The sequence below is a fragment of the Eptesicus fuscus genome, chromosome 20 (assembly GCF_027574615.1).
Source record: "Eptesicus fuscus isolate TK198812 chromosome 20, DD_ASM_mEF_20220401, whole genome shotgun sequence".
Lineage (NCBI taxonomy): Eukaryota > Metazoa > Chordata > Mammalia > Chiroptera > Vespertilionidae > Eptesicus > Eptesicus fuscus.
Window position 1 is genome coordinate 49,043,733 of NC_072492.1, and position 25,671 is coordinate 49,069,403.

The 25,671-nt window shown below is 64.9% G+C and overlaps 1 protein-coding gene across 3 annotated transcripts; it reads right to left on the reverse strand.

Annotated features, from left to right (window-relative positions):
- Positions 1 to 443: 443 nt before the first annotated feature.
- Positions 444 to 24,567, reverse strand: RHBDF2 (rhomboid 5 homolog 2). Of its 3 annotated transcripts, none has more exons than XM_054708940.1 (19): positions 24,533 to 24,567; positions 13,253 to 13,445; positions 11,079 to 11,244; positions 9,542 to 9,666; positions 8,687 to 8,882; positions 8,402 to 8,605; positions 7,347 to 7,475; positions 6,871 to 6,989; positions 6,515 to 6,709; positions 5,667 to 5,778; positions 5,378 to 5,452; positions 5,077 to 5,238; positions 4,324 to 4,433; positions 4,108 to 4,171; positions 3,926 to 4,020; positions 3,627 to 3,702; positions 2,799 to 2,899; positions 2,516 to 2,669; positions 444 to 1,697 (listed from the first exon to the last, which is right to left on the reverse strand). In XM_054708940.1, the coding sequence occupies exons 3-19, from the start codon at positions 11,220 to 11,222 to the stop codon at positions 1,278 to 1,280; spliced, it is 2,481 nt and encodes an 826-aa protein (XP_054564915.1). In that variant the 5' UTR covers positions 11,223 to 11,244; positions 13,253 to 13,445; positions 24,533 to 24,567; the 3' UTR covers positions 444 to 1,277. The 3 variants fall into 3 exon arrangements, with proteins under 3 accessions (XP_054564915.1, XP_054564913.1, XP_054564914.1); XM_054708938.1 differs by lacking the exon at positions 24,533 to 24,567 and adding an exon at positions 23,994 to 24,060; XM_054708939.1 differs by lacking the exon at positions 24,533 to 24,567 and adding an exon at positions 23,977 to 24,054.
- Positions 24,568 to 25,671: the final 1,104 nt, after the last annotated feature.

Consider the following 25,671-nt stretch of genomic DNA (forward strand, 5'->3'; position numbering starts at 1 on the left):
CTCCTTTTAGCCCTGGAACAGGGGGCGGGGGGAGCTGGGAGCTGGAGGGTGCAGGGGCTGCGCTCCCAGCTCCAGGACCCTGGGTCCTCGGCCCACAGTAACCGAGTGGGTGGCTCCCCTGCGTGGGGAAGGGTTGGGCGAGGCTGTCCAGGGAGGCCTGCCCCTCGGCCCAGCCTCCCTGCCCCTACAAGCACCACCACCCCAAATTCTTGGAGACTAAGAATGTAACTCCAACCCCTCAAGGGACCCCCCTGAGGCGCTCTATGGGACCCCAACCCGGTTTCTGTTCCAACCAAATCCCCCAGAAGTCCCACAAGATTCCCACGGCCCCTTCCTGCCAGCCCCTGCCCCTGAGTTCCTCCCAGCCGACCCCCACCCTCTCCCACCCCCAAATTAAGGTTCCGGCTTTCACTCTTCCCGAGGCCTTGGGTCGAAAGAAGACGTTCCCTGAAGAATATCATTTAATACATTTGAGACAGCATCCATACAAACTTAGCGTTACTTTAAAAATTAGGACCAAACTATAAACGGGTAACAGACGCCCTGACTGAGCCCCGGGCAATCCTGGGAGCAGGTCCTGGGGGTGGGGGGCTGCTGTCATCAGAGGCAGCCCCGTGAGGCAGACACTGACAGGCGGGGTGAGGGGCGGGCGGCACAGCCTCTGCTCGCTGCAAACACGCCCAGACTCCCGCTTCCCATTCTCCATGTGGCTGCTCGGCCCGAGGCCACGGCCAAAGCCTCTCCCACACCCGGTCACCTGACGGCAGACCCAGCAGCCACTGAGGAACGGGCTGGTAGGGCAGAGAGGGGAGGAGAAACGGGAGAGGGTCGTGGTGAGGCTGGAGTGGGAACCCGGTGGAACGCCTGGCCACGTCCCCGGTAAGGCCACGTCCCTGGTAAGGCCACGTCCCCGGTAAGGCCACGCTCACAGTCACAGTGGGAGAGGCCCCAGCACTCAGCAGAGGCTGGGGTGGGAGATGGGGGTCCCGACAGCAGGATAAGTCGGGGCCTGGGCCCTGAGCTGCGGAGAAGCAGGTGCTCAAGGGTGCACCCCAGCCGGGCCAGGAACGCCCGAGGAGGGCACCTCATCCCCCGGGGAGCCCGCCTGTGTGACCATCTCTGAACTGGCACCAGGGCCTGGGCGCCCTGTCGGTGGGTCTCTGGAGTGTGGGTGGGGTGCTCTGCAGGCAGGCAGCCCGCCCCGGGCTCGGCCCCCGTGCCCCGGGCTCGGCCCGTGTCGCGGGTGGTGCTGCGGGCGGCGGCCGGCCAGGCGGGGGTCAGTGCAGCACCTGGTCCAGCTCGTACTTCTCACAGAAGCGGCTGGTGAAGGGGAAGCAGGTGAGGTGCTCGATCCAGGGCCAGTGGATGGGGTAGACGTAGAGCCAGACGACCAGCGCGGCGAAGAGGCCGGCGAAGACCAGCAGCGACACCAGGATGAGGGCGCGCTTGCGGTACTTGTCGCTGGTGCCGAAGGTGATGTAGGGCAGGAAGGCGAAGGCCAGCAGCAGGCCGCTGAGGAAGCCGAAGATGTGGGCGATGTTGTCGATCCAGGGCAGCAGGCCGCACACGAACAGGAAGAGCACCACGGCCGCCAGGTGCAGGAAGGCCCTCCAGGGCCGCTCCAGCAGCTGCCAGCTCTGGAACAGCTCCACGAAGAGGCAGGCCAGGAGGCCGAACTGCGACCCCGCCGGGCCCACCTGGGCGGGAGCGGGGGGAGAGGGGAGGGGAGAGGTGGGGGGACGGCTCACTCCCAGGAACCAGGTGCGCAGGGAGCCCCGGCACCCGGTCAGCCTATCGGGGAGCCCGACCCAGGGTGGGGCCCGAAGCTCAGGGGACAGCTGGGGCCGCTGGACCAAGGCTGGGCTGACCTTCCACGTGCCCGGTGCCCCGGGGGAGGGGCCCGGCACTGGGCAGGGCAGCCGCCTTAGGGCGAATGGGTCCAAAACTGCCATTCCTGCCGGGCTGGTGTGGCTCAGTGGTTGAGCACTGTCCCATGAACCGAGCGAGAGGTCGCTGGTTCGATTCCCGGTCAGGGCACATGCCCGGGGTTGCAGGCTTGATCCCCAGTGTGGGGCGTGCAGGAGGCAGCCGATCGATGATGTTTTTCTCTCATCGATGTTTCTATCTCTCTATCCCTCTCCCTTCCTCTCTCTCTAAAAATCAATAAAAACCTATTAAAAAACAAACAAACAAAACCTCGGGTGCCTACAGGTCAAGAATGGTCACACCCTGGCCAGGCCACTTCCTGTGGCTCTACCTGCAGATCTGGGGCCTGGTGGCGGGCAGTGGTCATGGAGACCAATGCAGAGGGGAGGAGCAGAGAGAGGGGCAGCGTCCGGAGGTCTTCCCGGAGGTGCCATCTGAGCATGACTCAGGGACAAGCTCCCTCGCGCCCGGGATTAAGGGATCAGCCAATAAGCCTCCAGCTTAGCCGCTCATCCGCTGTTGAGCCCGGCCAGGGAGGGGCCGTGGGCCTCCCCACCCTCCTGCCCCGACAGACCGACCGAGCCCCTACCTCTGCCCGGTACGGGAGGAAGATGGCGCTGGCGAGGTTGCCGGTGATGCCGCTGAGGATGAAGATGATGGAGATGCGGTGCCAGCCGGCCAGCTTCTCCAGGTCGCGCAGGATGGTCATTTGGAAGACCACGGACACGAAGCAGTGCACCAGGCTGGGGCGGGGACAGGCATCATCCTCCCCGTCTGCCAGCCAGGCACTCGGAGAGGTGGGGCGGGAGGGCTGCCCCTGGCCCAGGGGCCCCTCTGCGGGGGGCCCGGGGGTGGGCGTCTCGGAGCCTTACCCGGCGTGGAGGAACAGGGACAGCCAGAGCCTGTAGAACTGGTCTGGGACCTCGGGGTTGAGAAAGGGCAGCAGCCCGCACACCTTGTCCAAGCAGTGCACCTGGGGGCGAGCATGGGGGTCAGTGCCCGCGGCCTGGCTGGGTTGGAGGCCCGGGTGTGGTGGGCAGAGCCGATGCCCCCGTGAGGCCAGCTCCAGTAGCTGCCATGCACTGCTTCTCTCTTTGGGGGAGCAGACGGGGTAAAGAACTATGAATGTATTAGGTCACCTGGAAAACCAGATGGGGCTGAGCCCCCAAATGGCATCAGTCTTTTTTTTTTTTTTATTTTTAAAAAAATATATATTTTTTGATTTTTTACAGAGAGGAAGGGAGAGGGATAGAGAGTCAGAAACATCGATGAGAGAGAAACATCAATCAGCTGCCTTCTGCACGCCTCCTAACTGAGGATGTGCCCCCAACCAAGGTACATGCCCTTGACCGGAATCGAACCTGGGACCTTTCAGTCCACAGGCCAACGCTCTATCCACTGAGCCAAACCGGTTAGGGCAGCCTTTTTTTAAAAAAAATAAATATATTTTTATTGATTTCAGAGAGGAAGGGAGAAGGAGAGAGAGAAACATCAATGATGAGAGAGAATCATGGATCGGCTGCCTCCTGCACGCCCCACACTGGGGATCAAGCCCACAACCCGGGCCTGTGCCCTGACAGGAATCAAACCGTGACCTCCTGGTTCATAGGTCGATGCTCAACCACTGAGCCACGCCGGCCGGGCAGTGCCCAGCGTCTTATGCCCAGAGCCCCACTGGGTCCCGCCAGGCCCCACCTCACCTGCGAGCAGAGCGTCGCCTCCTCGTGGAAATAGCCGTGCATGAACTCACAGTACTCCCGAGTGGTGATCTCACAGCTGGGGGGAGGGGGGGTGTCAGGGCCGGAGTGCCCTGCCCACCTTGCCTGGCGCCAGTGCCTGGCCACAGCCAGCATTGCTAGTGGGAAGGCGGTGCCCCGCTGAGAGCCCCGGGCTCTGGGGAAGCGCCCCTTCGTCCTGCTCCCACCCGGAGTGGACGCGGGAGGACGCGAGCCCAGCGAGGCGGAGGGCCGCAGGGGCTGGGGCGGAGGCGGGCGCTCACCTGCCCTTGGTGCCGATGCAGCAGGGGCGGCCCCGGATCTGGCAGTCTATGTGCAGGAAGCCCGTGCGGTTACTCCTGGCCTGCTCCGTGCAGATCTGCGGGGCACCGACCAGGCGGGGGGTGTGGTGTGGCGGGAGCCCCTCCCCGCCCCTCCCAGACCGCCCTCTGCCCCGCGTACTCACTGGCCACTTGGTAATGTCATCAGGCCAGATGTGGGCACCACTGGAGGCCGGCTCCTCGCAGGTCCTGGAGGGAGAGGCCAGAGGGGGCCAAATGAGGGGCTGGGGCACCCCCAGCCAGCCACACCCACCCGCCAATGTCCCTGTGGGGGGCACAGACCATGCGACCCTCCACCCCATCTTCTCGGACAGCCTGGCCGAGGGCCAGCTGGGACGCACCTGGGGTCCTGGTGGCACACGGCGCCCGACGTCCGCGTCTGGCCCAGATCGGACTTGTCCACGGGGGGCCCCGTGTCATCCTGCCACTTCACAAAAGTGGCCAAAGTCTCCTGAGGGGGCGGGGCTGTCAGGCCAGGAGGCCACACCGCAGAGCGGTCAGGGGACCCCCCAGGAGAGGCTCTTCCCGTCCTCAGGACCCCACCCCCGGGTGACATTCTCCAGACCCAGGTTTCACGGGCTTGGGCTGGGAGGTCGGCATCCTTCCTGTGCTGGGCCATGTGTAGGGGTGGACAGGGGTGTATAGGGCCATGTGTAGGGGTGTACAGGGGTGTGTACAGGGGTGTATAGGGCCATGTGTAGGGGTGTACAGGGGTGTGTACAGGGGTGTATAGGGCCATGTGTAGGGGTGTACAGGGGTGTGTACAGGGGTGTATAGGGCCATGGACAGGGGTGGACAGGGATGTATAGGGCTGTGGACAGGGGTGTGTAGGGCCATGGACAGGGGTGTGCAGGGCCATGGACAGGGGTGTGCAGGGCCATGGACAGAGTTGTACAGGGGTGTGTACAGGGGTGTATAGGGCCATGGACAGGGGTGTACAGGGGTGTGTAGGGCCGTGGACAGGGGTGCATGAGGCCGGGGAGGGCAGAGGAAGCAAGAGGGGACATGGTCACTGCCCTAGAAGATCCCCCCCCAGGCCAGGGCAGTGGACGTGGTGGAGGGCCCGGGTGGAGGGTGGAGGGCGGCCCGCCCACCGAGCAGTCCTTCCGCTGGGTCTGGATGCAGCCCGAGTGGTCGTTCTGGACGCAGCAGCCCGAGTCCCGCTCCAGGTCTCGCTCCCGCAGCACCAGCTGCTCGATCTGCCGGTCCTTCCGGATGCAGGGCGAGAACTTGGCTCCCAGGTGGATCAAGTCAATCTGTGTGGGGGGGAGTGAGCACCCGCTCTGTTGGGTGTCCCCTGATGAGGGGGTATGGGCCGGCCGACCCCTCCCCGCCCAGCTGGGGAGACAGGGCCCGGGGCTCCTGCTGAGCTGCTGGCTGTGCCCTGGCCCTCACCGAGCTGGGGCCGATCCAGAAGTTCTCCTGCTGCAGGTACTTCACGCTCTCGTACACGCCTTTGTTCCGGAGCACCTGGCAGGGGCGGGAGGAGGTGGGAGGAGGCGTCGGGGACTCCGTGCCAGGGCCGGCCCCCAGGAAAGGGCCAGGGCAAAGCAGTGGGAGCCCAGGACACCCTCCCACTGGGCCAGGCTGTTGCTGTGGGAGGCATTCAATGGCCCGTGATGCTGAAGCCTCTCGGGGGGCTGGGACCCCCAGGAGGGGACCCCACTTCTGCAGCCCAACTCACCAGCTGGGTGGTGACGTGCTGGGCGAAGCCCACGGGCGCGATGCCGTACGTGCAGATCACCAGCAGCGTGATGATGACGTGGACGAAAGTCAGCCAATAGGTGAAGTAGGGCCTGGGGCAGAGGCTGGGTCAGCACCCCTGCTCCCTACCCTGCACTTCTGCTCCCTCCCACTCACCCGTCACCAGCGGCTTCCAAAAGGCACCTCTACGCACCTCTCTCCCAGCTCCAAACCCTCGGATGGCTTCCCGCTGCCCCTCCCCTGGTGGCAAGGCCCTGCTGCGCCCACCCACCTCCCGGGCTTCCTCTCCTCTTGCAGTTCCTGGCAGCCACAGGGCCTTTGCACATGCTGCTTCCTTTGTCGGGGAGCTTCTTCCCATTTCTCCTCAGCCAGCTAACTGCAGCTCATCCTGACCACACCCCCAGCTGTCCCCTCCCGCTCTCCGCCCTCCTCCTCAGGACACTGGCCACACTTGTCATTTCTTAGTGTTTTGTAATTTGGGATCGAATCTCTATTGGATCATTGCCAATCGTCCACTCTGCGAGAACTGCCCCGCCCCATTCTCTGGCTTCCCCCAAGGTCTTTGCATGTGCCACCCCCCCAAAGTCCCCTCACTCATGGCTTGGGTTGGGGGGGCGTTAACTGTCCCTCTGACCCACCCAGCCCTCCCTGCTGCATCCCGTCGGGGCTCCGTCGCAGGGCCTGTGGGCTGGCGCTCAATGGATGCTGTTGACTGACCGCTGCCTGGGCGGTGTGTGAGGTGGGGAGGGGGGAGACGAGGCCACAGGTCCCCGAGGCCCCTCCCAGCGCTCCCGGCGTGGACGGCCCAAGGACGGCGCCCGCGCTCACCGGTGGCTGTCGAAGCTCTCCAGCTGCCGCTGCACCGTGCTGCTGATGCTGCGGCGGTAGCGGCGGTTCAGCCAGCTGCCCACCATGCCCAGGCCGTAGTGCCGCTTCTGCCGGTCGAAGGCAAAGTGCTTCACCTTGGAGGCGATGCGCTTGCCGCGCTTGGCCACCGGCACGGGGGTGCGGCCGTACTCCTTCCTGCCGGGACGGCGGCTCTCAGCCCGGTGCCCACCTCGCACAGCCCAGGAGGGACTTGTGGTCTAGGGACACCCCCCCCCCCAAGATCCCTGGGCTCTGGGGAGCCCTTTCCCAGCTCTGCCACCTCCCTCCTCCTGCAGGAGGGACTGCCCCGAACTCACAGAGAGACCTGCACCCCGTCGGGAGAGACGGGGGAGGCCGAGCGCGGGATCGCCCGGAAGCAGCTGGCGGAGAGCGGGGGAGACTCAAACACGTCGTCGGGCATGGAGCTCATTTCTTCCTGGGGTGGGGTGGAGCGGCGGACACAGAAAGAGGCAGCGTGAGAGCCCTTGTCCCCAGTTCCGCCCCCACCGCTCAAGTCAAAGGCAGGCCAGGCGGCTCGCTGGGAGGGAGGTGGCAGGTGCCACGTGTTGGCCCCGGCCGTGACTTTTCTGGGGGTCACCCCGCCCCACCCCCAGGTCCTCGCTCTGACAGAAAAACGGGGACCTAGGAGCACCCCAAGGTGGCACCTCCATCCCACCAGGGGGCCTTTGGGTCCCTCGGGGGCTCCTGGCAGGGGATGGTCAGGGCCAGGTCACCCCGCCCAGCTCCCAGGCCACCCTGCCCCCTGCCCCGAGGGCCCACGCCCCGTGCTTGCCTTACTAAAAAACGAGGAGTCAAGCGTGTCTGCCCCGTCGACGGCATCTTCCTCCAGGAAGCTGGGGCAGGCGAAGCTGCGTTTGACCACCCGGCAGCGCGGCGCAGCGGCGTCCAGCACCGAGCGCCCCTGTGCGCAGGGCAGAGGCACGGGCACCAGCCCCGGGTCAGGCGCCCTCACACCGAAGGGATCGTCAAGCCCTCCCTCTGGGGACAGCGCCTCGGAGGTGCGATCTGCCCAGAGCACCGAGGGCCAGGAACACGGCACCGGCTTCACAGCCCTGGAGGCATCACCCCCCCCCCCCCCGCCACGGCGGGCCGCGGTCTGCTCTCTGGCCGGGCAGCTGACACCCACCACTCCCCTTCATTCCCGAGCCTCGTGCCATCTCCCCGAGGCCTGGCTCCTCGGCACGGCACACTAGGCCCTGCCCTCTTTTTGATCCCATCTCCTGCCATTGTAACTAAAACCCCGGGGACCCACCTGCTGCTCCCCCAAAGGCCACGCCCCCTCCTACCTCGGGGCCTTTGCACAGGCCTTTCCCTCTGTTGAGAATGCTGTTCCCTCCCTTGCTTTCCTGGCAAACTTTTCCTTATTTTTCTGGGCTCGGCTCAAGTGCCTTCCCTGACACCAGCCCTTCTCCTGGGCGAGACGGGGCAGCTCCTGCTCTGGGCAGGCCCTCCGCCATCACACGGAATGGGCCCCCACCCGGGCTGGCTCTCCGGGGCAGTGAACGGGCTCAGCGCCCGCTGCAGCCCCCTGGCCCAGCACCGTCAATGGGCTCAGGGAACGAGGTGATGAGGGCTGACGGCACGTTTCACTTCCTACTTCCCCAGCCCGTTGGTGCAAAACCAGTTTCCCCAGCCGGAGAGATGGCAGGGGCTCAGGAGGGAATTGGGGGCTGGGACGTGGGCCCGGCTGCTGGGCGGCAGGCCCGCCCTCTGCCCAGGGGTCCCAGGCATCCACTGCCCTGGGCACAGAGGGAGGCGCCCAGGTGGGCTCCCGGGGGCTGCTGCGGGGAGCGGGAGGGAGCGCGGGCAGGGGCAGGGCGGCCTCACCTTGAGGAGGGCAGAGGCAGCTTGAAAGCTCATGTGGGCCACGGACATCCTCTTCCGGCGGGGCAGGTGGGAGTGGCCAGAGCGGACGCTGGTGAAGGAGGTGAGGGACAGGACCCCGGGGGTCAGCGGTGGGTGTGGGGCGTGGGGCCGGTCCACCTCGTCCGGGTGGCGGAAGGCCCGGCCTCGGGCCAGCGGGTCCACAATCTGGACGGGAGGGAGGCGGTGAGCAGAGCCGCCGGGCCCCGGGCGAGGTGCCCGCCGCCCCCGAGGCCCGATGGGGCCCACCTTGGGCATCTTGCAGGGCTTCGGGGACTCGGCGTCCTGGAAGGAAGGCACGTCCTGGCTGGGGAGCTCCAGGTCGCGCTGGCACGAGGCCTTGAGGCGGCCGTAGCGCACGCTGCAGTGGTGCAGGCTCCGGCGCTGCCAGTGCTGCCGCTCCAGCTCCCAGTCGCCGCTGACCCCGAACCACTGCGCGGTGCCCCTGCGGACGGAGGGGGCGTGAGGCTCCGAGGACTAGGACGGGGCACGCGCGTGTGGAGGGGGTAACGAGAGCTGACCGTGCCCACGTGCGCACAGGGGAAGCGATGTGAGAGTCGGTGGCACACGCGTGCATGCAGCTGTGACAAGAGGTGACCGTGCACGTGTGTCAGGGCTGACGAGAGATGACCTTGAATGTGTGAAGGGAGGAGACAGGTCATGTGTATGTGCAGGGCGTGACGAGAGCTGACCATGCACATGTGTGCACAGGGGAAGTGATGAGAGTTGATGGCACCCGTGTGTATGCAGAGGGTGACAAGGCATGCGTGTAAGGAGTGATGACAGGTGACCGTGCATGTGTGCAGGGGATGAAACGGTGACAGGGCACATGTATGCAGCGGCAGGGGCAGGTCAGCTCCCCCTTGAGCCCCTGGTTCGGTCCCCGGGGCCAGAGGAGCAGAGGTAGGAAAGAGCATGAGGAGCTGGGCTGGGGCCCTCGAACCCCTCGGATCCACGTGCCCCTGCGCCCCAGCTTCCCCCTGCAACACGGTGTTCGACTCCCAGTCCACCCTGCAGGGAGAGGCTCGCTAAGGCCAGCCTACGCCTTCAGGAAGGGGACACGGATGGGGACAGGCCTGTGAGTCCCCGGGCCGGCGTGCTCACTTGCGGATGCTCTGAGACAGGGAGGCCTGGCGGCGGAAGCCGGGGCGCTTCTCCGAGCCCTCCTGCCATCGTCCCCGGGGCTCCTGCAGGCTGACGCTCTTCAGGAAGGCGGGGTTCCTGGGCCTCTGCGGGGGGCGGGGGGCAGCAGAGGGTGGGCGTGCGCAGGTGCGGAGCCCGGCTCCCGGCTCCCAACAGGACACCTCTGAGAACAAACCTCAGCCCCAACTTCCACCCCCAAGCTGCTTTCACTCCGAGGGTAAAAATCACCATTTTCTAATGTTTTCCAGAAAACCCCCGCGTGCATTTCCCTGCCTCCTCATTCCGCGCTCCCCCGTCACGCCACGGCGTCGGCCTGCCCTGCGTGTCTGAAAGCGCCCGTGGGGGGAGCGGCGGCACCAACACGGCCCCTTTGTGCCCGGGCTGCGGGCGCCCACGCGGGGCCGGGCCTGCGTCAATGCGCTCTTTATGGACGGGGCCCGGCCGGGTGGAAACACTGATTCATTCCTGTTCTCTCCGAGGAGCCAGGCGCGGAGGTCAGGCTGCTGGGCTGAGGACACACGGGCCCCTGCACCCCAGTCCCACCAGACACCCACGCCCCCCGAAAGGAGCTGGAAACAGCCAGGTCCCGGGTGGGACCATGCGCCTGTCCTGGGACACAGCTCCTATTTCTCCGGGGCGCCGAGAGGGGGCGCTGAGTGCGGGGCCCACAGAGGGGCACAGGCCTAAGTCGGGGCCACGCAGGCAGCAGGCTGGGGAGGAGCCTCCTCCAGGAAGTGGAACTGCCCGGAAGGGGTCCCGTGGGCACACCTGTCACCTGGGGCGGCCCCTCACCTGGGGGAGCCCCCTCACCTGGGGAGGCCCCTCACCTGGGGGAGCCCCTCACCTGGGGAGGCCCCTCACCTGGGGGAGCCCCTCACCTGGGGCAGGGCCCTCACCTGGGGAGGCCCCTCACCTGGGGGGCCCCCCTCACCTGGGGTGGGCCCTCACCTGGGGGGCCCCCCTCACCTGGGGCGGGCCCTCACCTGGGGGAGCCCCTCACCTGGGGAGGCCCCTCACCTGGGGGGCCCCCTCACCTGGGGCGGGCCCTCACCTGGGGGAGCCCCTCACCTGGGGCGGCTCCTCACCTGGGAGGCCCCCTCACCTGGGGAGGCCCCTCACCTGGGGGAGCCCCTCACCTGGGGAGGCCCCTCACCTGGGGGAGCCCCTCACCTGGGGGAGCCCCTCACCTGTGGCGGGCCCTCACCTCGGGGAGCCCCTTACCTGGGGAGGCCCCTCACCTGGGGAGGCCCCTCACCTGGGGCAGGGCCCTCACCTGGGGGAGCCCCTCACCTGGGGGAGCCCCTCACCTGGGGAGGCCCCTCACCTGGGGGAGCCCCTCACCTGGGGAGGCCCCTCACCTGGGGCAGGGCCCTCACCTGGGGGAGCCCCTCACCTGGGGAGGCCCCTCACCTGGGGCAGGGCCCTCACCTGGGGAGGCCCCTCACCTGGGGCAGGGCCCTCACCTGGGGGAGGGCCCTCACCTGGGGGAGCCCCTCACCTGGGGCAGCATGCTGGCGTGCTCATCAGGGGCCGCGGCCTCGGGCGGCGGGATGGTGATGGACAGGTTGGGCGGCTTCCGGCTCTGCAGGCGGCTGCCGGACACCGAGGAGACGCTCTCGCCATTCTTGTCTGCAGAGGCCATGGCGGGCAGGCGGGCGGGGGGGCTGGAAAGGAGATGGGGAGGGGGACACGGGTGAGTAGAGAACCAGAGGGGACGTGGAGACCCAGGTGCCAGGGCGGACAGCCGGACTGAGAACCTGCCAAGAGCTGGTTCTGACCCAACCGCGGGCACTAAGTCACAGGGCAGAGACGGAATCGGCTGAGGGGGTACGGCAAGAAGGTCTATTCCTGCCCAGCGGGGCGGGGCTCAGTGGCTGGGCGTCGACTTACGAACCCAGAGGTCACGGTTCGATTCCCGGTCAGGGCACATGCCCGGATTGCGGGCTTGATCCCAAGTGAGGGGCACGCAGGAGGCAGGTGATGAATGATTCTCATCATGGATGTTTCTCTCTCCCTCCCCCTCTCCCTTCCTCTCTGAAATCAATACAAATGTTTTTTTAAAAAGGTCTATTTCTGTCCCCCTTCATTTGCATTCCAGACCAGGAGGGTCTGGGAAGTCCCCGACTCCCCACCTCCGTCCATTTCTGGTCTCTGCTCAGGCGAGGACCACGGCAGAGAGGCGCAGGGCACAGGGTGGAGAGCCGCAGAGACTGAGGCCGCCAGGGGGAGGACACGAAGGCTGGGGGCCATCTGGTGACCGGTCCACAGCCAATGGCCCCGCACTGCTGGGAGGAAGTGGCGGCTCAGCCTAATTCTCAGACTCGAAAGACATCTGCCCCGTCCCCCTCGGCGGCCCGGTTCCTTTTTCAAAGGTTAACTGAAACTGCCACCTGTCTGGTCCCTTTTTCTTTTCACGGAGGAAAAAAATGTTCTATCTTTTTTTTTTAATAAATATATATATTTTTAAATATATTTTTTTGATTTCCCACAGAGAGGAAGGGAGAGGGATAGAGAGCCAGAAACATCGATGAGAGAGAAACATCGACCAGCTGCCTCCTGCACACCCCCTACCGGAGATGTGCCCGCAACCAAGGTACATGCCCTCGACCGGAATCGAACCTGGGACCCTTCAGTCCGCAGACTGACGCTCTATCCACTGAGCCAAACCGGTTTCGGCAAAATGTCCTATCTTAACGATGCAAGTAATATACACTGAGTGGCCAGATTATGGTGATCTCTGAACGCACAATCATCCGGCCACTCAGTGTACTTCTCTTGAGCACCTCATTGATTTGATATCAAAGATACTATAAATCGTGCACCTGATCAGCTTTCCCCTTTGCACTGGCTGATAGAAAGCTCAGGGCAAACAGGTGGTTGATCTCCAGCAAAAGATACAAATACACGAGTGGCCAGATTATTATGCGTTCAGAGATCATAGTAGTCTGGCCACTCAGTGTATGTTCATTGCAAACAAACAAACAAAAAAGAAAGCAGAGAAAGAAGACTCAGAGGCCTACACAGGGCAGAGTGAGCTCGTGGCCCGCCTGCCGCCCGTCCCGCAGGAGGAAGCCGTGTGCCTGTCCTTCCAGATCCCTCTGCACCGAGGACAGGACCCACGCACACACGCACTCCCCCAGGTCCTGGGGCGGGCACTGTCCCGTCAGCCACACAGACAGCTCTCCCCCGGCGACCGCAAGGTCTCGCCGAGTGGAAGACCCGAGGTTCACTTAGCTCCCGACTGGTTTCGACGCCATGTCCTTCCGGGCTCAGCTCTGTGCCAGGGTTTCCTGTTCTCACTTAAACACAGCCAGCCTCCTCCCTGGGAACGCTGGGCCCTGCGTGGCTTTGCCCCACCTTGCCCTCTCCCGCCCCTGCAGCGGCTGCGGGCCCCTCACTGTCCCACCTGCCCAGCCCTTCAGGGAGGTGCTGGAGGGTCGTGGCCAAAAACACAGGCTGGGGCCGGGCGGCCTGGGCCTGAGGGCCACACAGGCCTGCACTTGACCAAGGGTCACCCACGTCCTCTCCGACGGCGGGGGACTAACTTCCTCCCTCCTGAGCATCGCACGTGCGTGGCCCACAGGGGGCAACACTACGTATTTGTTGAAAATCAAGTGCACGGCGGGAAGCGGCCAGCACGGCGGGCCACCCTCCGGCTACCCAGCGTCCTACCTTCAGAGTGTGGGCTCAGCTCACGGCGTGTGGGTCTGTCGCAGAGGTCTCCAGAGCATGTTCCAGCCCCTCCGCACTCTGCAGGGATGCTCGGGGTCAAGCCTCAGCTGCGTGGACAGGTGGACGCACGCGTGGAGAGACAGACAGCCGCTCCAGGCCAGCAGGGCAGCTCCCCGGTGCTCTCGGCCTAAAGCTGTAGGAAGGGCAGGGCAGTGTTCAAACTACTGGAAGGTTCTCATTGCTATCGTTGGGGTTCGTTCCTGTATCGAGGTGAAATCCATTCAACGTAAGGGGAATAAGCCCGGCCGGCGTGGCTCAGTGGTTGAGCGTCGGCCTATGAACCAGGAGGTCACGGTTCGATTCCCGGGTCGGGGCACATGCCCGGGTTATGGGCTCCATCCCCAGTGTGGGGCGTGCAGGAGGCAGCCGATCAGTAATTCTCTCTCATCATTGGTGTTTCTCTCTCTCTCTCTCCCTGTCCCTTTCTCTGTGAAGTAAATAAAAATATATCCCCCCCTTTTTTTTTTTTAAAGAAAAGGGGATAAGTGGGTGGCACCGTTGTCTGAGAGGTGCTGCTACATACCGCAGGGCAGCAGCGTGCTTCTGAAGTAGAACTCTGAGGACTGCGGGGCGGGCAGGGGGCCGTCCTCAGGGGCACCAGGCCTTGTGGCCCTTCCCGGGCAGCACCCCACTCTATCCTCAACACCCCTGCCTGGGGCATCATCATCGCTTCCACTGGGGGGTGGGGAATGAGGCTCAGAGGAGCTAAGCAACTCGCCCAAGCTCACAGCGCGAGGAAGGGGAGCAGCTGGGGCACAAGCCGCTCTGGCTGCAGGGCTCGAGGTGTCCTGGGGAAAGTGGTGCCCCCACCCTCGCTAGAGTTGGGGTGCGCTGGAAGGCACACCATCGGGGAGACCGTGGAGAGTCCAGGCCACAGAAAATCTTTTTAAAAAAATATATATTTCTATTGATTTCAGAGAGGAAGGGAGAGGGAGAGAGATAGAAACATCAATGATGAGAGAGAATCATGGATCGGCTGCCTCCTGCACGTCCCCCACTGGGGATGGAGCCCGCAACCCAGGCATGTGCCCTTGACCAGAATCAAACCTGGGGCCCTTCAGGCCGCAGTTCGACGCTCTACCCACCGAGCCACACCGGCCAGGACAAGGCCACAGAAAATCTTGGCCAGCATCCGAGCACCCTGCAAACGCGGTCTTTAGAGGGACCTGGGCACCCAGGAGCCCAGGAACTGCCAGGGGGCGGCCCAGAGGCTGGGGGTGGGTCTGGGCCTCCTCTGAGTCCACAGGGCGGCACCCCTTTGCTATACATATTGGCTCAGAGCCTTTGGTGCTGAACTTCGGGGGGGAGGGGGCCCTGGAGGGGGACCCGAGGCAGAGCAGGGGCCCGAGACACTTCTGCTTCTTTCAGACCTGACCTCAGACTCGGCGTCCTTCTTTCTGCACCCAGCGCTGCGAGTCCCGAGCCCAGGCCCGGGCAGCCCAGGCCCGGAAGTCACGGGCAGTGGGCTCGGTGTGGGACAGGTGCTCCTCAGTCCCGGGAGCCACGTGGCGATGCCACCCTGGGGACAGCTCCAGGACGACAGCCTCACCTGGGCCCGGCATGGAAAGTTCCCCGGCCTGGCCTCCTTCGGGACCCGGGGGCAGAGAGAGGGCCTGGGGAGAGCTGTCCTGGGACCCGGGCACCAAGAAGGCAGGCAGGCGGGCAGCACAGGAAGGCGGGGGCGAGCGGGGCTGCCAGGCCCGAGCTCTGGCCAGGTCACCAAACAGGCAGGATCCTTCTGGAACTCGGAGCGACCACACCCCGCCAGACACATCCCGTCCCCCCAGCTCCCACCTCCTCTTATCTGAGGCCCCGCACCTGGCATGCCAGGCTCCACCTCGGCTGCCTGGCTCACGCCTACCAGCTGCTTTAAGGAAAGTAAAATGTCACTTCCTCCAGGAGGCCTTCCCTGCCACCACCAGACAGAATCAACCGCTTCTCACGGGCTCCCTCCGTGAGTGTCCCGGCGGCCCTGGGCGGCACGGCCTGACACACCGTCAGCCCGGAGAGCGAGTGCGAGGGGCACACGCATGGCGGCAGGTGGCCAGTCCACGTCCACCCTGGGCAGAAACGGTCACCCCCAACCCTGCAGCCAGCCCAGGACGCGGGCTCCTCGGGAAGCTCCACTGAGTGCCTGGGTCCCGCCCGGCTGTGACCGGGGCCGAGGATGGAGGATGCTGTCCCGGGATGAGTCCCCGGTGGACGGCCTGTTCCCCAACCCCAGCACAGCCCAGACTCCCCGCCAGCCCTCCCATCCCAAGGCCATCCCCCCCGCCCCCCGGGCTGGGTCTCCTGGCCCAGGACCCGCTGTGCTGCTGGCCTCAGCACCAACCTAAGGGCGGGGGGCGGGGGGCAGGCACAACCCGAGGCTGAAGGACTGGAGAGATGGGGCTGCCCCGCAGTCCTGGGGGCTCTGAGAAGTGGCCGGGCCCTGGGGAGCAGAGGCAGGGGTGGGGCCTAGGAGCGCCACGTACCCATCTTCACAGAGCAGCGCCAAGTCCTCACCTGTGAGCAACCCCCCGTGCCCCCTCCCTGCCTCAGTTCCCTTCTCCGTTCATCGAGGGAGTTGGAGAAGGCGACGGCCCAGCTCTGACCCCAGGAAGCCCACACACCTGGTACCAAACGCCACTTCCCCAGCCCTCTCCGCCGTGGCGTGCCCCTCCCAGCCCCTTCCTCAGGGCTCAGAGTGAGGGTCGGGGGGGGGGGGCGTCAGTGCAGGGGGGTCACTCCCACCCTTGGGCCTGCACAGCCCAAGTCTAGGGCGAGGAGGAGCCGGGGCTGCAGGGCCCCGGCAGCTAAAGGGCTGGAGCTCCGGGAGCGCCCCGCCCACCACTTATCTCCGGCGCCCCAGAAGTGCTTGCTCACTGCAGGAAATTGTGACATCCTGGGACCGGGCTTCCTCCGGCCCAGTCACATCCGCCGCTCTCAGACCCCTGCCCGCCGCTCCCAGCCACGAGCGGGCGGAGGGAGGTCCGGGCCTGTCCGCCCGGCTAAGCCACTGCCACCTGCCCAAGCGGAGCCCCGACTCGGTGGGGCCTTCCCCAGAAGGTCCTCAGCCCCAGGGCCGTTAGGAGACTCCTCAGGAGCCTGGGGAGAGGGAGGGGGTTTGGGGTGGGGTCCGGCATGGGGTTGGGGTGGTACAGCACTCCAATCATCATGGGTTGAGGCATAACCCTCGCCCCCCCACAACCCCCCCCCTCACGCCCAGCAGCCTAGGCCGGGGAGCAGCAGCCAGGACCCAGCTCTGAGCCGCAGCCGCAGGAGGAGCCGGTTTCCCCACTAAGGGCGCGGCTGGGCACTGCCAGGGACGCTCTGTCCAGACACATCGCCCGGGCACACAGCCTCCCAGGGAGGTCCCCGACAGCACCCCTGTGCGTCCTGGCATGGCCCCTCCCCGTCTGCCCCCCCCCCCGCCCCCGTGCCACCTGCACCAAGGAGTCTGGCTCCTGCCCCTCCCTCTGGCTCTCCCTGCCAGCCACCAGCCCACCCCACACTAGCAGGTTCCAGAAGGTGCCCCAGTCTTGCTAAAGGTGGGCGGGGTCTCCACCCCCCCCAGGCTCCGAGGGGCTTTGGGAGCCAGCAGTAGCTTGGACCCCAGGTGAAGCAGGCGGGTGATGGACAGGAGGGCTCCAACCCTCCAACCGCATGTACCCACAAACGGGGAGGGAGGGGCCCTCGGACAAGGGGCGAGCAGTCCCCTCCAGGGAGGAAGGGGCAGGCCATCGGTGAGCTGGGAGCTTAGGGGTCCCCAGCAGCGGGGAGTGACTTCCAGCTGCCCCAGAGGCTGGGCTGCCCTGCCGGCCCCCCGCTGACTCACAGGATGGAGGTGGGGGGACGGCGAGGAAGTGGCCGGTCTCCCTGCTTCCCTGCCACAGAAACCGACACGCGATTTTCCCTCCCACAGCCCTTCTGGGAACCCGTCATTTTTAGAAAGCTGCCAAGCGAAAGAGGAAACGGCCCCCACCCCCCACCATGCAACCCCCAGCGAAACCCCTGCCTCTGCTGACCCACCAGACCGGAAGGAGCGGCCCACGGCCAGGCCGTCACCTACCCTGGTGTCCCTCCACGGGCCCACGCTGCCTGCACAGCCTCAGGCACCCCTGCACCCCGCCCTGCCCTGGCCAGGGGGAGCGGGGCAGGATTTGGGAAGGAAAGAAACTGTCCCAGTTGGTGGCTGAAACCCAATCACCAAAGTCAGTGACAGGCAGGGAGGAAAGGGACTCCCTCCTCCTGGCAAGCACCCACTTCCCCAGAGGTGCCAGGACACACACACACACACACCCCCCACCCTGCAGGGCACGGGCTTCAGCCCCACCGCCCAGGGGAGAGGAAAAATGGAAACACCTGCCATTTGTGCCAGACCCATGTCCCACGGGGACAGGTCCCACTCCCCGACAGCTGCCCAGAGAGCCCCCTAGGCCACCCCACCCCCTGAAGGGCTTTGCTCAAACTCAGCTCGGAAGACGCGACCTGGAGGGGCAGGCTCAGGTGCTTGGTGACCCACCAGCCTCCCTCCATCAGACCCAGGTTCTGGGCACCCCGTGACCCAGTTAGAGTGGCTTGGGTGGCATGGCCGACCACAGACACGGGAAGCGGTGTTGGGTTCCAGGGTGCCGCCAGGAGCAGAGTGTGAGTGTGTGGGGGTGGGGAGGGGGCTGCCACGTTCTGGAGCAGAGGAGACCCCAAGAGCGCACCCCTCCCCCCCGCCCGCTGTGGGGCTGGCAGAGGTGTGAATGCCCATCCTCTGCGGGGCTCCTTGGGTCCAGGAAGCTGGCTGAGCTGGGAGCACCCGAGCCCCGTGCGCCCACGTCCTAAGATGATGCAGCTGCCGGTGGCGTATGGGGGCGGGCACCACTGGAAGGCAGAGTGCACCGGGTGTCCCTAAGTGGACACAGTGCTGGGCCCACCATGGTGCCCACCCGGACGCCCCTCGGGGACTCTCTGACTCCCTGACACCCGGTGTGACAGGCTGTTCCCAGACACGACCCCTCTCGGTGCTGGCACGGGGCTCTCCATGTTCGCAATGGAGGAGTCTACCCATCTTCCCCCCTCCTCCCTGTGGCCGGGCTCCAGACAGAGAAAACACTGTCCAAACAGCAGACAGTCTTAGGCTTGGCCCCAAATGCTGTGTGATCTCGGACAAGCCACTTAACCTCTCTGAGCCTCAGTTTGTGTGTGCTTAAAATGCTGCGCATCCTCCCAAGGGTCTGAACTCCAGGTGCCCTGGTCACCATTCGTGAGGCCGTATACACTGAGTGGCCAGATGATGATGATCTCTGAACGCATAATAATCTGGCCACTCAGTGTATATCCTATATAATAAAAGGCTAATATGCAAATTGTCCCCTCGACCAGGAGTTCAATCAGCAGGCAGGCCGGCCAACCGCCCATGTCTCCTCCCCCTGGCCAGGCTGGCCGGACCCCACCCATGCACGAATTCATGCACTGGGCCTCTAATACACACACACACACACACACACACACACACACACTGAGTGGCCAGATTATTATGTGTTCAGAGATCATAATAATCTGGCCACTCAGTGTATATATATTTCAATAAGTTTTTTAAATTGATGTTGGGGGGGAGGGGGAGAGAAACTGATTGCTGCCTCCTGTATGCCCCCGACTGGGGATCAAGCCCACACAACTGGGGCATGTGCCCTGACTGGGAATCGAACCAGCGACCTTCTGGTGCACAGGATGACGCTCAACCAACTGAGCCACACGGGCCAGGGCAGCTAGGCCGTATTTCACAGAGAGGTGAGCACCTGGTCCCGATCACTGAGCCAGAAGTCGGGCTCTGAGCTGCCCTGGGCCCTGCACTGCAACACACTCAGGACAGGGCGCCCGTGCCCCTCAGCAGGGCAAACACTTTTCAGCTCGTAAACCCTCATTAAAGAGCTAATAAACCCAGAGCTAATAACCCAGCTAATAAACCCAGAGCTAATAACCCGATTTCCCAGAACTCTGCCCTGGGGCTTGCTGGTTCCCTGGGAGAGGCCGGCCACAGCCCCTGGGCTGCTGGCACATCCGGGCACTTGACACAGGCCCATCCAGGGGGACTTCAAAACCTACCCACTCATCACTGCCCCCCCCTCCCCGCTTCCTTGGGGGCAGCGTGGGTTCTCTCATTGAGGAGTGAGGGCTGGGGACAGGGCTCAAACCCCGCCTTGACCACCTACTGTGCTGGGAAACTTTGGGCAAGTTACCCCATCTGAGCCTCAGTTTTCTCTGCTGTGAAATGGGATGATGCCCCCGTCCCAGGAATGCAGTAGAGATGACATGAGATCATGAATGTACAGCGCCCGGGACGCTGTGGGCGGCCAGTAATGGGAATTCTGGCTGGCCTCTGCCATCATCACTCACTTGGTCTCTATATCGGAGCCAAGAGCCCCGAGGTAACAGATCTCTACTTGACAGGTGGGGAAACTGAGGCTCAGAGGCGTTAAGTCACAGTTAGGAGGTGGTGGGGCCGTGACGCCCCCACATTCTGCAGCCTCCTATCACCCAAGAACTGGTGAGACCAAGTGGCAAAAGCACAGGCCGGGGCGGTGAGGTGACTGAGCAGCCCAGGTCTGGTTCCAGGAGCTCGGGCCTTTGAGTCCTGAGCCGCTCCCACCCCCTCAAGCAGCAATGACATCACCCAAGCCTTCTCCTTCAGGAAAGGGCTCTCACATCCTCTCACCTGTCCTTATCTCCTCATCTTCCTGGCTGATAAGGTCTGACCTTGGCTGCAAGTCCTGCTCCAGCAGATCCCCCACCTGCGCTTCCAGGCCTGGTAGGGCCGGGGGAGAGGCATGCCGGTTTCTTGCCCGGGCCGGGGCCGGGGCCAGGACCGGCTAAGCATGCTCTAGGCGTGGGCTCCAGGGCCACAGGTGGGAAGCGGAGAAAACCACGGCTGTGGGCAGCTTGCCCTGCGCTCGGCCCGGGAGCAGAGCGGAGCTGAGCGTCTCCGCCTCCATGACATCCTCCCCCCAACACCATCATGACACACAGGCTGGCAGGCGGGGAACCCCGGGGCGGGGTGGCAGCTCACGCCTGGCCTAGATCAAAACCCATCCTCGGTGCCCTCGCTCTAGCCACCCAGACTGGCCACTTCTACAGAACAGCAGCAGCACTGCCCTTCTGTCCCATGTTCCCAGCCAGAACCCCCCCCCCCCGCCGGCCCCCAGCCCACGAGGCACGGGCTCCGTCACCACACGCTGGCCAAGGGCGCACAGCCAGGCCCCGAAGAGCAGTCCCGATCCCGTTACCTTGACGGCTCCCTCGCCAGTTCCCAGTGTGGCTGGGCACCGGCCCGAGGCTTTCTGCGAACCACCGCTGGAATCCTCACTGCCGCCCTCCCACGGCCTACGGCTACCCACTGCACAGCTGGGGAAACTGAGGCACCTATTGAAGTGACCCCATCCTGCTGACCACCCTCTCCTAGACCCCTGCCCATCGCTTCCCACCACCCTCCAGGCCAGGGTCTCCGGTCTGCCCACCCAGCTCCAACCACTTTTGGGGGGTGGGGGGGGGGGGGGGGGAGAACATCCTTCCTACCAGCAGCTTTGGAATTGCAAATGACCGGCATCTGGGTGGGACCCCACGTACATTCCCTGCATGAGGGGGTGGGGACTCGGCGGCTCTCTGTAAGTCCCTGAAGATGACAGGAAAAGGTGAGTTTTTCTTTATGCCCGTCTAACTCACCCTGGGAGGCCATAGTCACTTCACGGGCAGTGTGGGGGAGCCCTCGGTTTCCCTAAAGAGGGGCAGGCTGGGCTCCTTCTCCTGGCCTGTGTCCTGCGAGCTGCCGCCCCGGTCACCAGGCCAGGTCAGCCTGCACGCTGGGAGGGTGCTGCCGGCCGCGCCACCCCTCCCCCAGCCTGGCTCAGCAGGACGGGAAACTGGGGAAACTGGGAGCAGCCGCGTGAGCTCACACTGGAAATCCCCAGGGTGGCCAGGACCACACTGCCGCCTGCTCCAGAGTGGGTGGCACAGGGACCCACGGGGATGTGCTGGGAGGAGAGGCAGCCGGGAGGGGACCTCCACCCTGATATTTTGGGGTGGGGCTGCCTCATGTCACCACTGCTCATCCCGACCCAGAGGGAAGCGCCGGGTCACCTGGAAGTGAGCAGGTCCATGCACGCTCAGACACACCCCTGACTTCTTCCTGCTCCGTCTGGAGTCTGGTCTGGGGCTGAGTCTACCCGGCAGGTGGGCAGGAGCCCTGCGGAGCGGCCACGGCCGTGCCCGAGCTCTGGCCAGTTACAGCACCGCTACTGACCCAGAGCCAGACTCGGACCCAGGGGCCTTGGCAATGGATTTGGGGGCGATTTGTCCCTCCTCTTAGAGGAGGAGAGTCCAGTCCCATCCTGGGCAGAGTGTGTAAATGCCAGGCAGGGCTGCAGCTCAGAATGAGTCTGTCTACAGGCCTGAGGCACAGGAGTGAGGACTGGGCCTGGGGAAGGCCGCCCGGCGGCCAGGGAGCGCTCCCCCGCTTTCTTCCCCAACAGCCTTCTCCCCAACAGCTCTGTGCAGGTCTGAGCGCTGCCCCGAGAGGCACACGACAGAGGGTCCCCTGCTGCGGTGCTTTTGTTTTCCTAAGAGGATGGGAGTCTCACTCCAGCCTTTTAAAGTTAAACGACCATAAATAAATAAATAAAGTTAAAAGACCAAAAACCACCACCACCAGCAGCACAATAAAAGAAAACTCCACCAAAAACACAGAAGTCAAACCAGAAACTGCCACCTGCCCTCTCACCCCACCAGGGTTCCAGGGTCCAGGCGTGAACAAGACAAGAGGCCATGGATACTGCCAGGAAGTGGGAGGAGGGCAGTGAGGGCGGTGGGGTGGCCTGGCACCTGGGCAGGGGCGACTGCTTCATCCATCCTGCCCTGAGCATGCCACCTGCCCCGATCCCTGGAGCACATTCCTTGAGCCCAACTCCAACAATCCCGTCAGCCCCCGCCTGTGGCTGATGTCCGCCCTCTCCCCCTCCCGCTCCGCTGACACCCCGAGTGGGGAGGGCCTTGCTCTCCCACCCTGGGCCTCTGGTCCAACCACCCTGGAACCTTCTATTGCTGGAGGGAAGCAGCCTGGGGAGCCACGAGGAATGAGGAGCCCTGATATACCCCTGGGGTGTTACTTCCCCGGCGTAAATACTGGACGAGTGAGGGTAAATGCCAGCAGGTCAAAGGCATCAGGCGTCCATGCCCGCGTCAGCGGCCCAGCCTCGGGAAAATCTGCGAACGGAGCTCAGACCCGGCTGTCCTGGGGGTGAGCACTTCAGGCCGGTTCCCTGCCCCTGGTCTCAGCTCCTCCCAACAGCACCCAGACCTACTTCCTGCAGGGCCCATGGTTTGAGCAGGAAGAGGCTGGTGGCACCAGAGGCAGCCTCTGGCTGGGGGAACCGTGGCCCTCCTCCCCGCGCCTCTCGTTTGGGTTATTCCAAGTTCTTCCCCAGACCTCTCGGGACGCTGAGGCGGGGCGGGGGAGGCCAGGAGAAGCACAGGCACCTCGCAAGCACTGCAGGTTGTTCCAGAACACGGCACTACAGCGAGCTGCGATCTTTTCGCTGGTGGAGGGTCTTGGCTTCGATTTTGTAAAAACAAAACAAAACACACACACTCGCTTTATGGCGCAATAAAGCGAGTCGCCGTAAAGCGAGGCGTGCCTGTCGCTGGGTTTCTCAACCTGGCACAGCACCCCCCCCCCGCCCCCCCGTTCTGAGTCGGATGATTCTCCGTCGGGGGCGCTGCAGGGTGTTCAGCTGCAACCCTGGCCTCTACCCACTAGATGTCAAAGAGCAACAACCCTCCCCGCCCCCCCCCTGAGCTGTGGCGACCAAAACGGTTTTAGAAATTGCCAGATATGCCCTGGCTGGTAGAATGGCTGAGAACCACTTTCCACTTCTCCCTCTGTCCTACCTAGAGAGGGAAAGAAACATCCCACGGACGCTGGAATCAGTATTTTACCAGCAAATGTCGCACACGGGGGCCCTCAATCTGGCTAGCCATCGGGGAAACAGCAGCCAGTCCAGGGCGGGGTCCATCCCCCAAGCCTCACCCTTCCAGGCACTCCACCCCTACACCTGCTCCCTTCTCCTTCACCCAGGTCCCCCTCCGCCCTGGGGTGGGGCACATATGCCCCCCAGGGATGTATCCCTCTCCAATCTAACCCTAAAAGAGGGGACCAACCTGTTCACGGCCCTCAGTCCAGAAGTCAAAACCCCTGTGCCCAATTTCCGAGCTCCGGCCCCGCCTTGCAGTGCGAGCCCACCCTCCCACACCTGCCCGCACCTCGGCGCCGGCCGCTCGCCCCAGAGGGAGGGGCGGGGAGGATCTGGGTCGAAGGCGGGAGCGCGCGGCGCTGCCCCGGGGCGGTCCCTTCTCCTCCACCCGGGGCTTTAAACTTCTGCCCAATCGTCGTGCCCCCGCATCAGGTGACCCTTGGCCCAGGGATCCCTTAGGCGTCTAGTCCGAGCTGAGCCCCAGGGGCTCGCAGACCCGGTCCCGCAGCCCAGTCCGAGTCCGGCACCGACCTCTGGCCCACGTGGGGCCCGAGAGCTCCGCAGGGCGGGCACCCTCGCCAACCGCGCACCGCCGCCCCAGGGCGGGCTCGGGCGCGACACCGCGGAGCCTTCCGGCGCCGGAGGTCCCGCGGCCGAGCCCGGACCCACCTGTCGCCCGTGCTCACCTCCCTGCGGCCCCGCTTCTACCGACGCCGCTCCGAGCCGCGCAGCCGAGCAGCTGGGCCGCGGCTTCTGGGGGCGGGGCCCCGGCGCTCCGCCTCTTCCCTACCTGCGCGGGGCGGTCGGGCGGGGGGGGCGGGGGCGGGGCCCTGGGGCGGGGCCTAGTTCGTGGGGCGGGGCCTGGCTCGTGGGGGCGGGGCCTGGCTCGTGGGGGCGGGGCCCCGCCTGCCCTCGCCACTCCGCGGTGTCCTCTGCGGCTGGGGCGCTGGCGCCAGTCCCGCCGCGCTCTGCCCAGCGGGGTCCCGGCCTGGCGCCTTCCGGGCGTTGTCCTGTCCCCATAACCTTACAAAGCGCATCATCTGGGTCTGATCTGCCACCTTCACCGTCACCCCCAGGAAAACCCGCTCCGATAACAGCCACCTCCCGTTCCCCTCCGTCCAGCGCCCCCTTCTCAGGCCAAATGGGCCTGCTCCCTGGAACCTTCTAGCCCTCGCCTCTCCTTGAACCCCCAAATCCTGCTCCCGCCTCCGGACGCTTCTCTGACCTCGGCCGCTGCGCCCGCTCAGCTCCGTGACGGCGAACGCGCCCTCCCTCCTCCGCATCCTCGGGGCGAAGGCCGGGTCTTGCTCAACTTCTCCCGCCCCCGCCGCCCGGCTCCGAGCGCAGAGCGGGCGCTGACAGCTGCGCGCAGAGTGTTGGCCGCGGGACGACCGCGCCGGGTGCTTCGTGGACGGCGGCGGGGGGGGGGGGGGGGGCGGGGGGAGCTGGCAGGGGGTGTCTCTGGAGAAGTTATAGGAATAAGCATTAGGCAGACCCACGTAAAACCTACGTTGCCTCTGGGCCGACGACACAGAACCTTCCCATGGCCAGAACCTTGGCTCACGCGGGCGCCTGCAGTGTTGGCAGAGATTTTGGGGGCAGCCTGGGGGGCGGGGAGGGCTCCCTCAGAGCCACTTCTTAATTTGCAAAGGAGCGGAGCCTGCCCGGCCTTCTCACGTGGTGGGTGATGGGGGCGCAGTGGAAACCACCTGTGAAACAGTGTTGTTCGTTAATGGGGTTCTTACCGGAGGCCCCGAGTTCAGATCCCACCGCTGCCGCTGACCACCTGTGTGGCCTTGGGCAGGGGCTCACCCTCCCTGGCCTCGCTTCCTGCTCGGTGAGATGAGGGTAACCATAGGCCTGGCCGCTCCGGGGGAGCCCCTGAAGCGCACCCCTGTGAGCAGCTGCTGCGGTTACCATTGCTGTTGTTGTTACTATTACCACCTGCGTCCTTCCCGGCTCTCCAGCCGGAAACTCGGCTCCTGACCTTCCTCTGCCGCAAGTGTCTCCCCTAGCCCTGTTGCTCCTGGCGGGAGGGGGGGCTGGGGGGCATTGCTCCCCTCTCCCCCTCCTCACCCCCCACCGCATCAGCCCAGCAGCCAGGGCCAGAGGCAGGAACCGAACCTGACCAACTCCCTCCTGCTGAGTGGGTGCGGCCAGAAGAAGGCGGGGGTGCAGAGTGCGGGCTGAACCCCACTAGCCCCAGGTCGCCCTTGGCCTGGGTCTAGGAAGACCTAGTCTAGCCTCCCCCTCCTGGCTAGACAAACGACCATGAAGGTGTGTGTGGAGGGGGCACAGGGGGTGGCGCTGGGACCGCTCCAAGGCCCTGATGCCCCCTCCCAGCCCTGGCCGGGCTGCATCCCC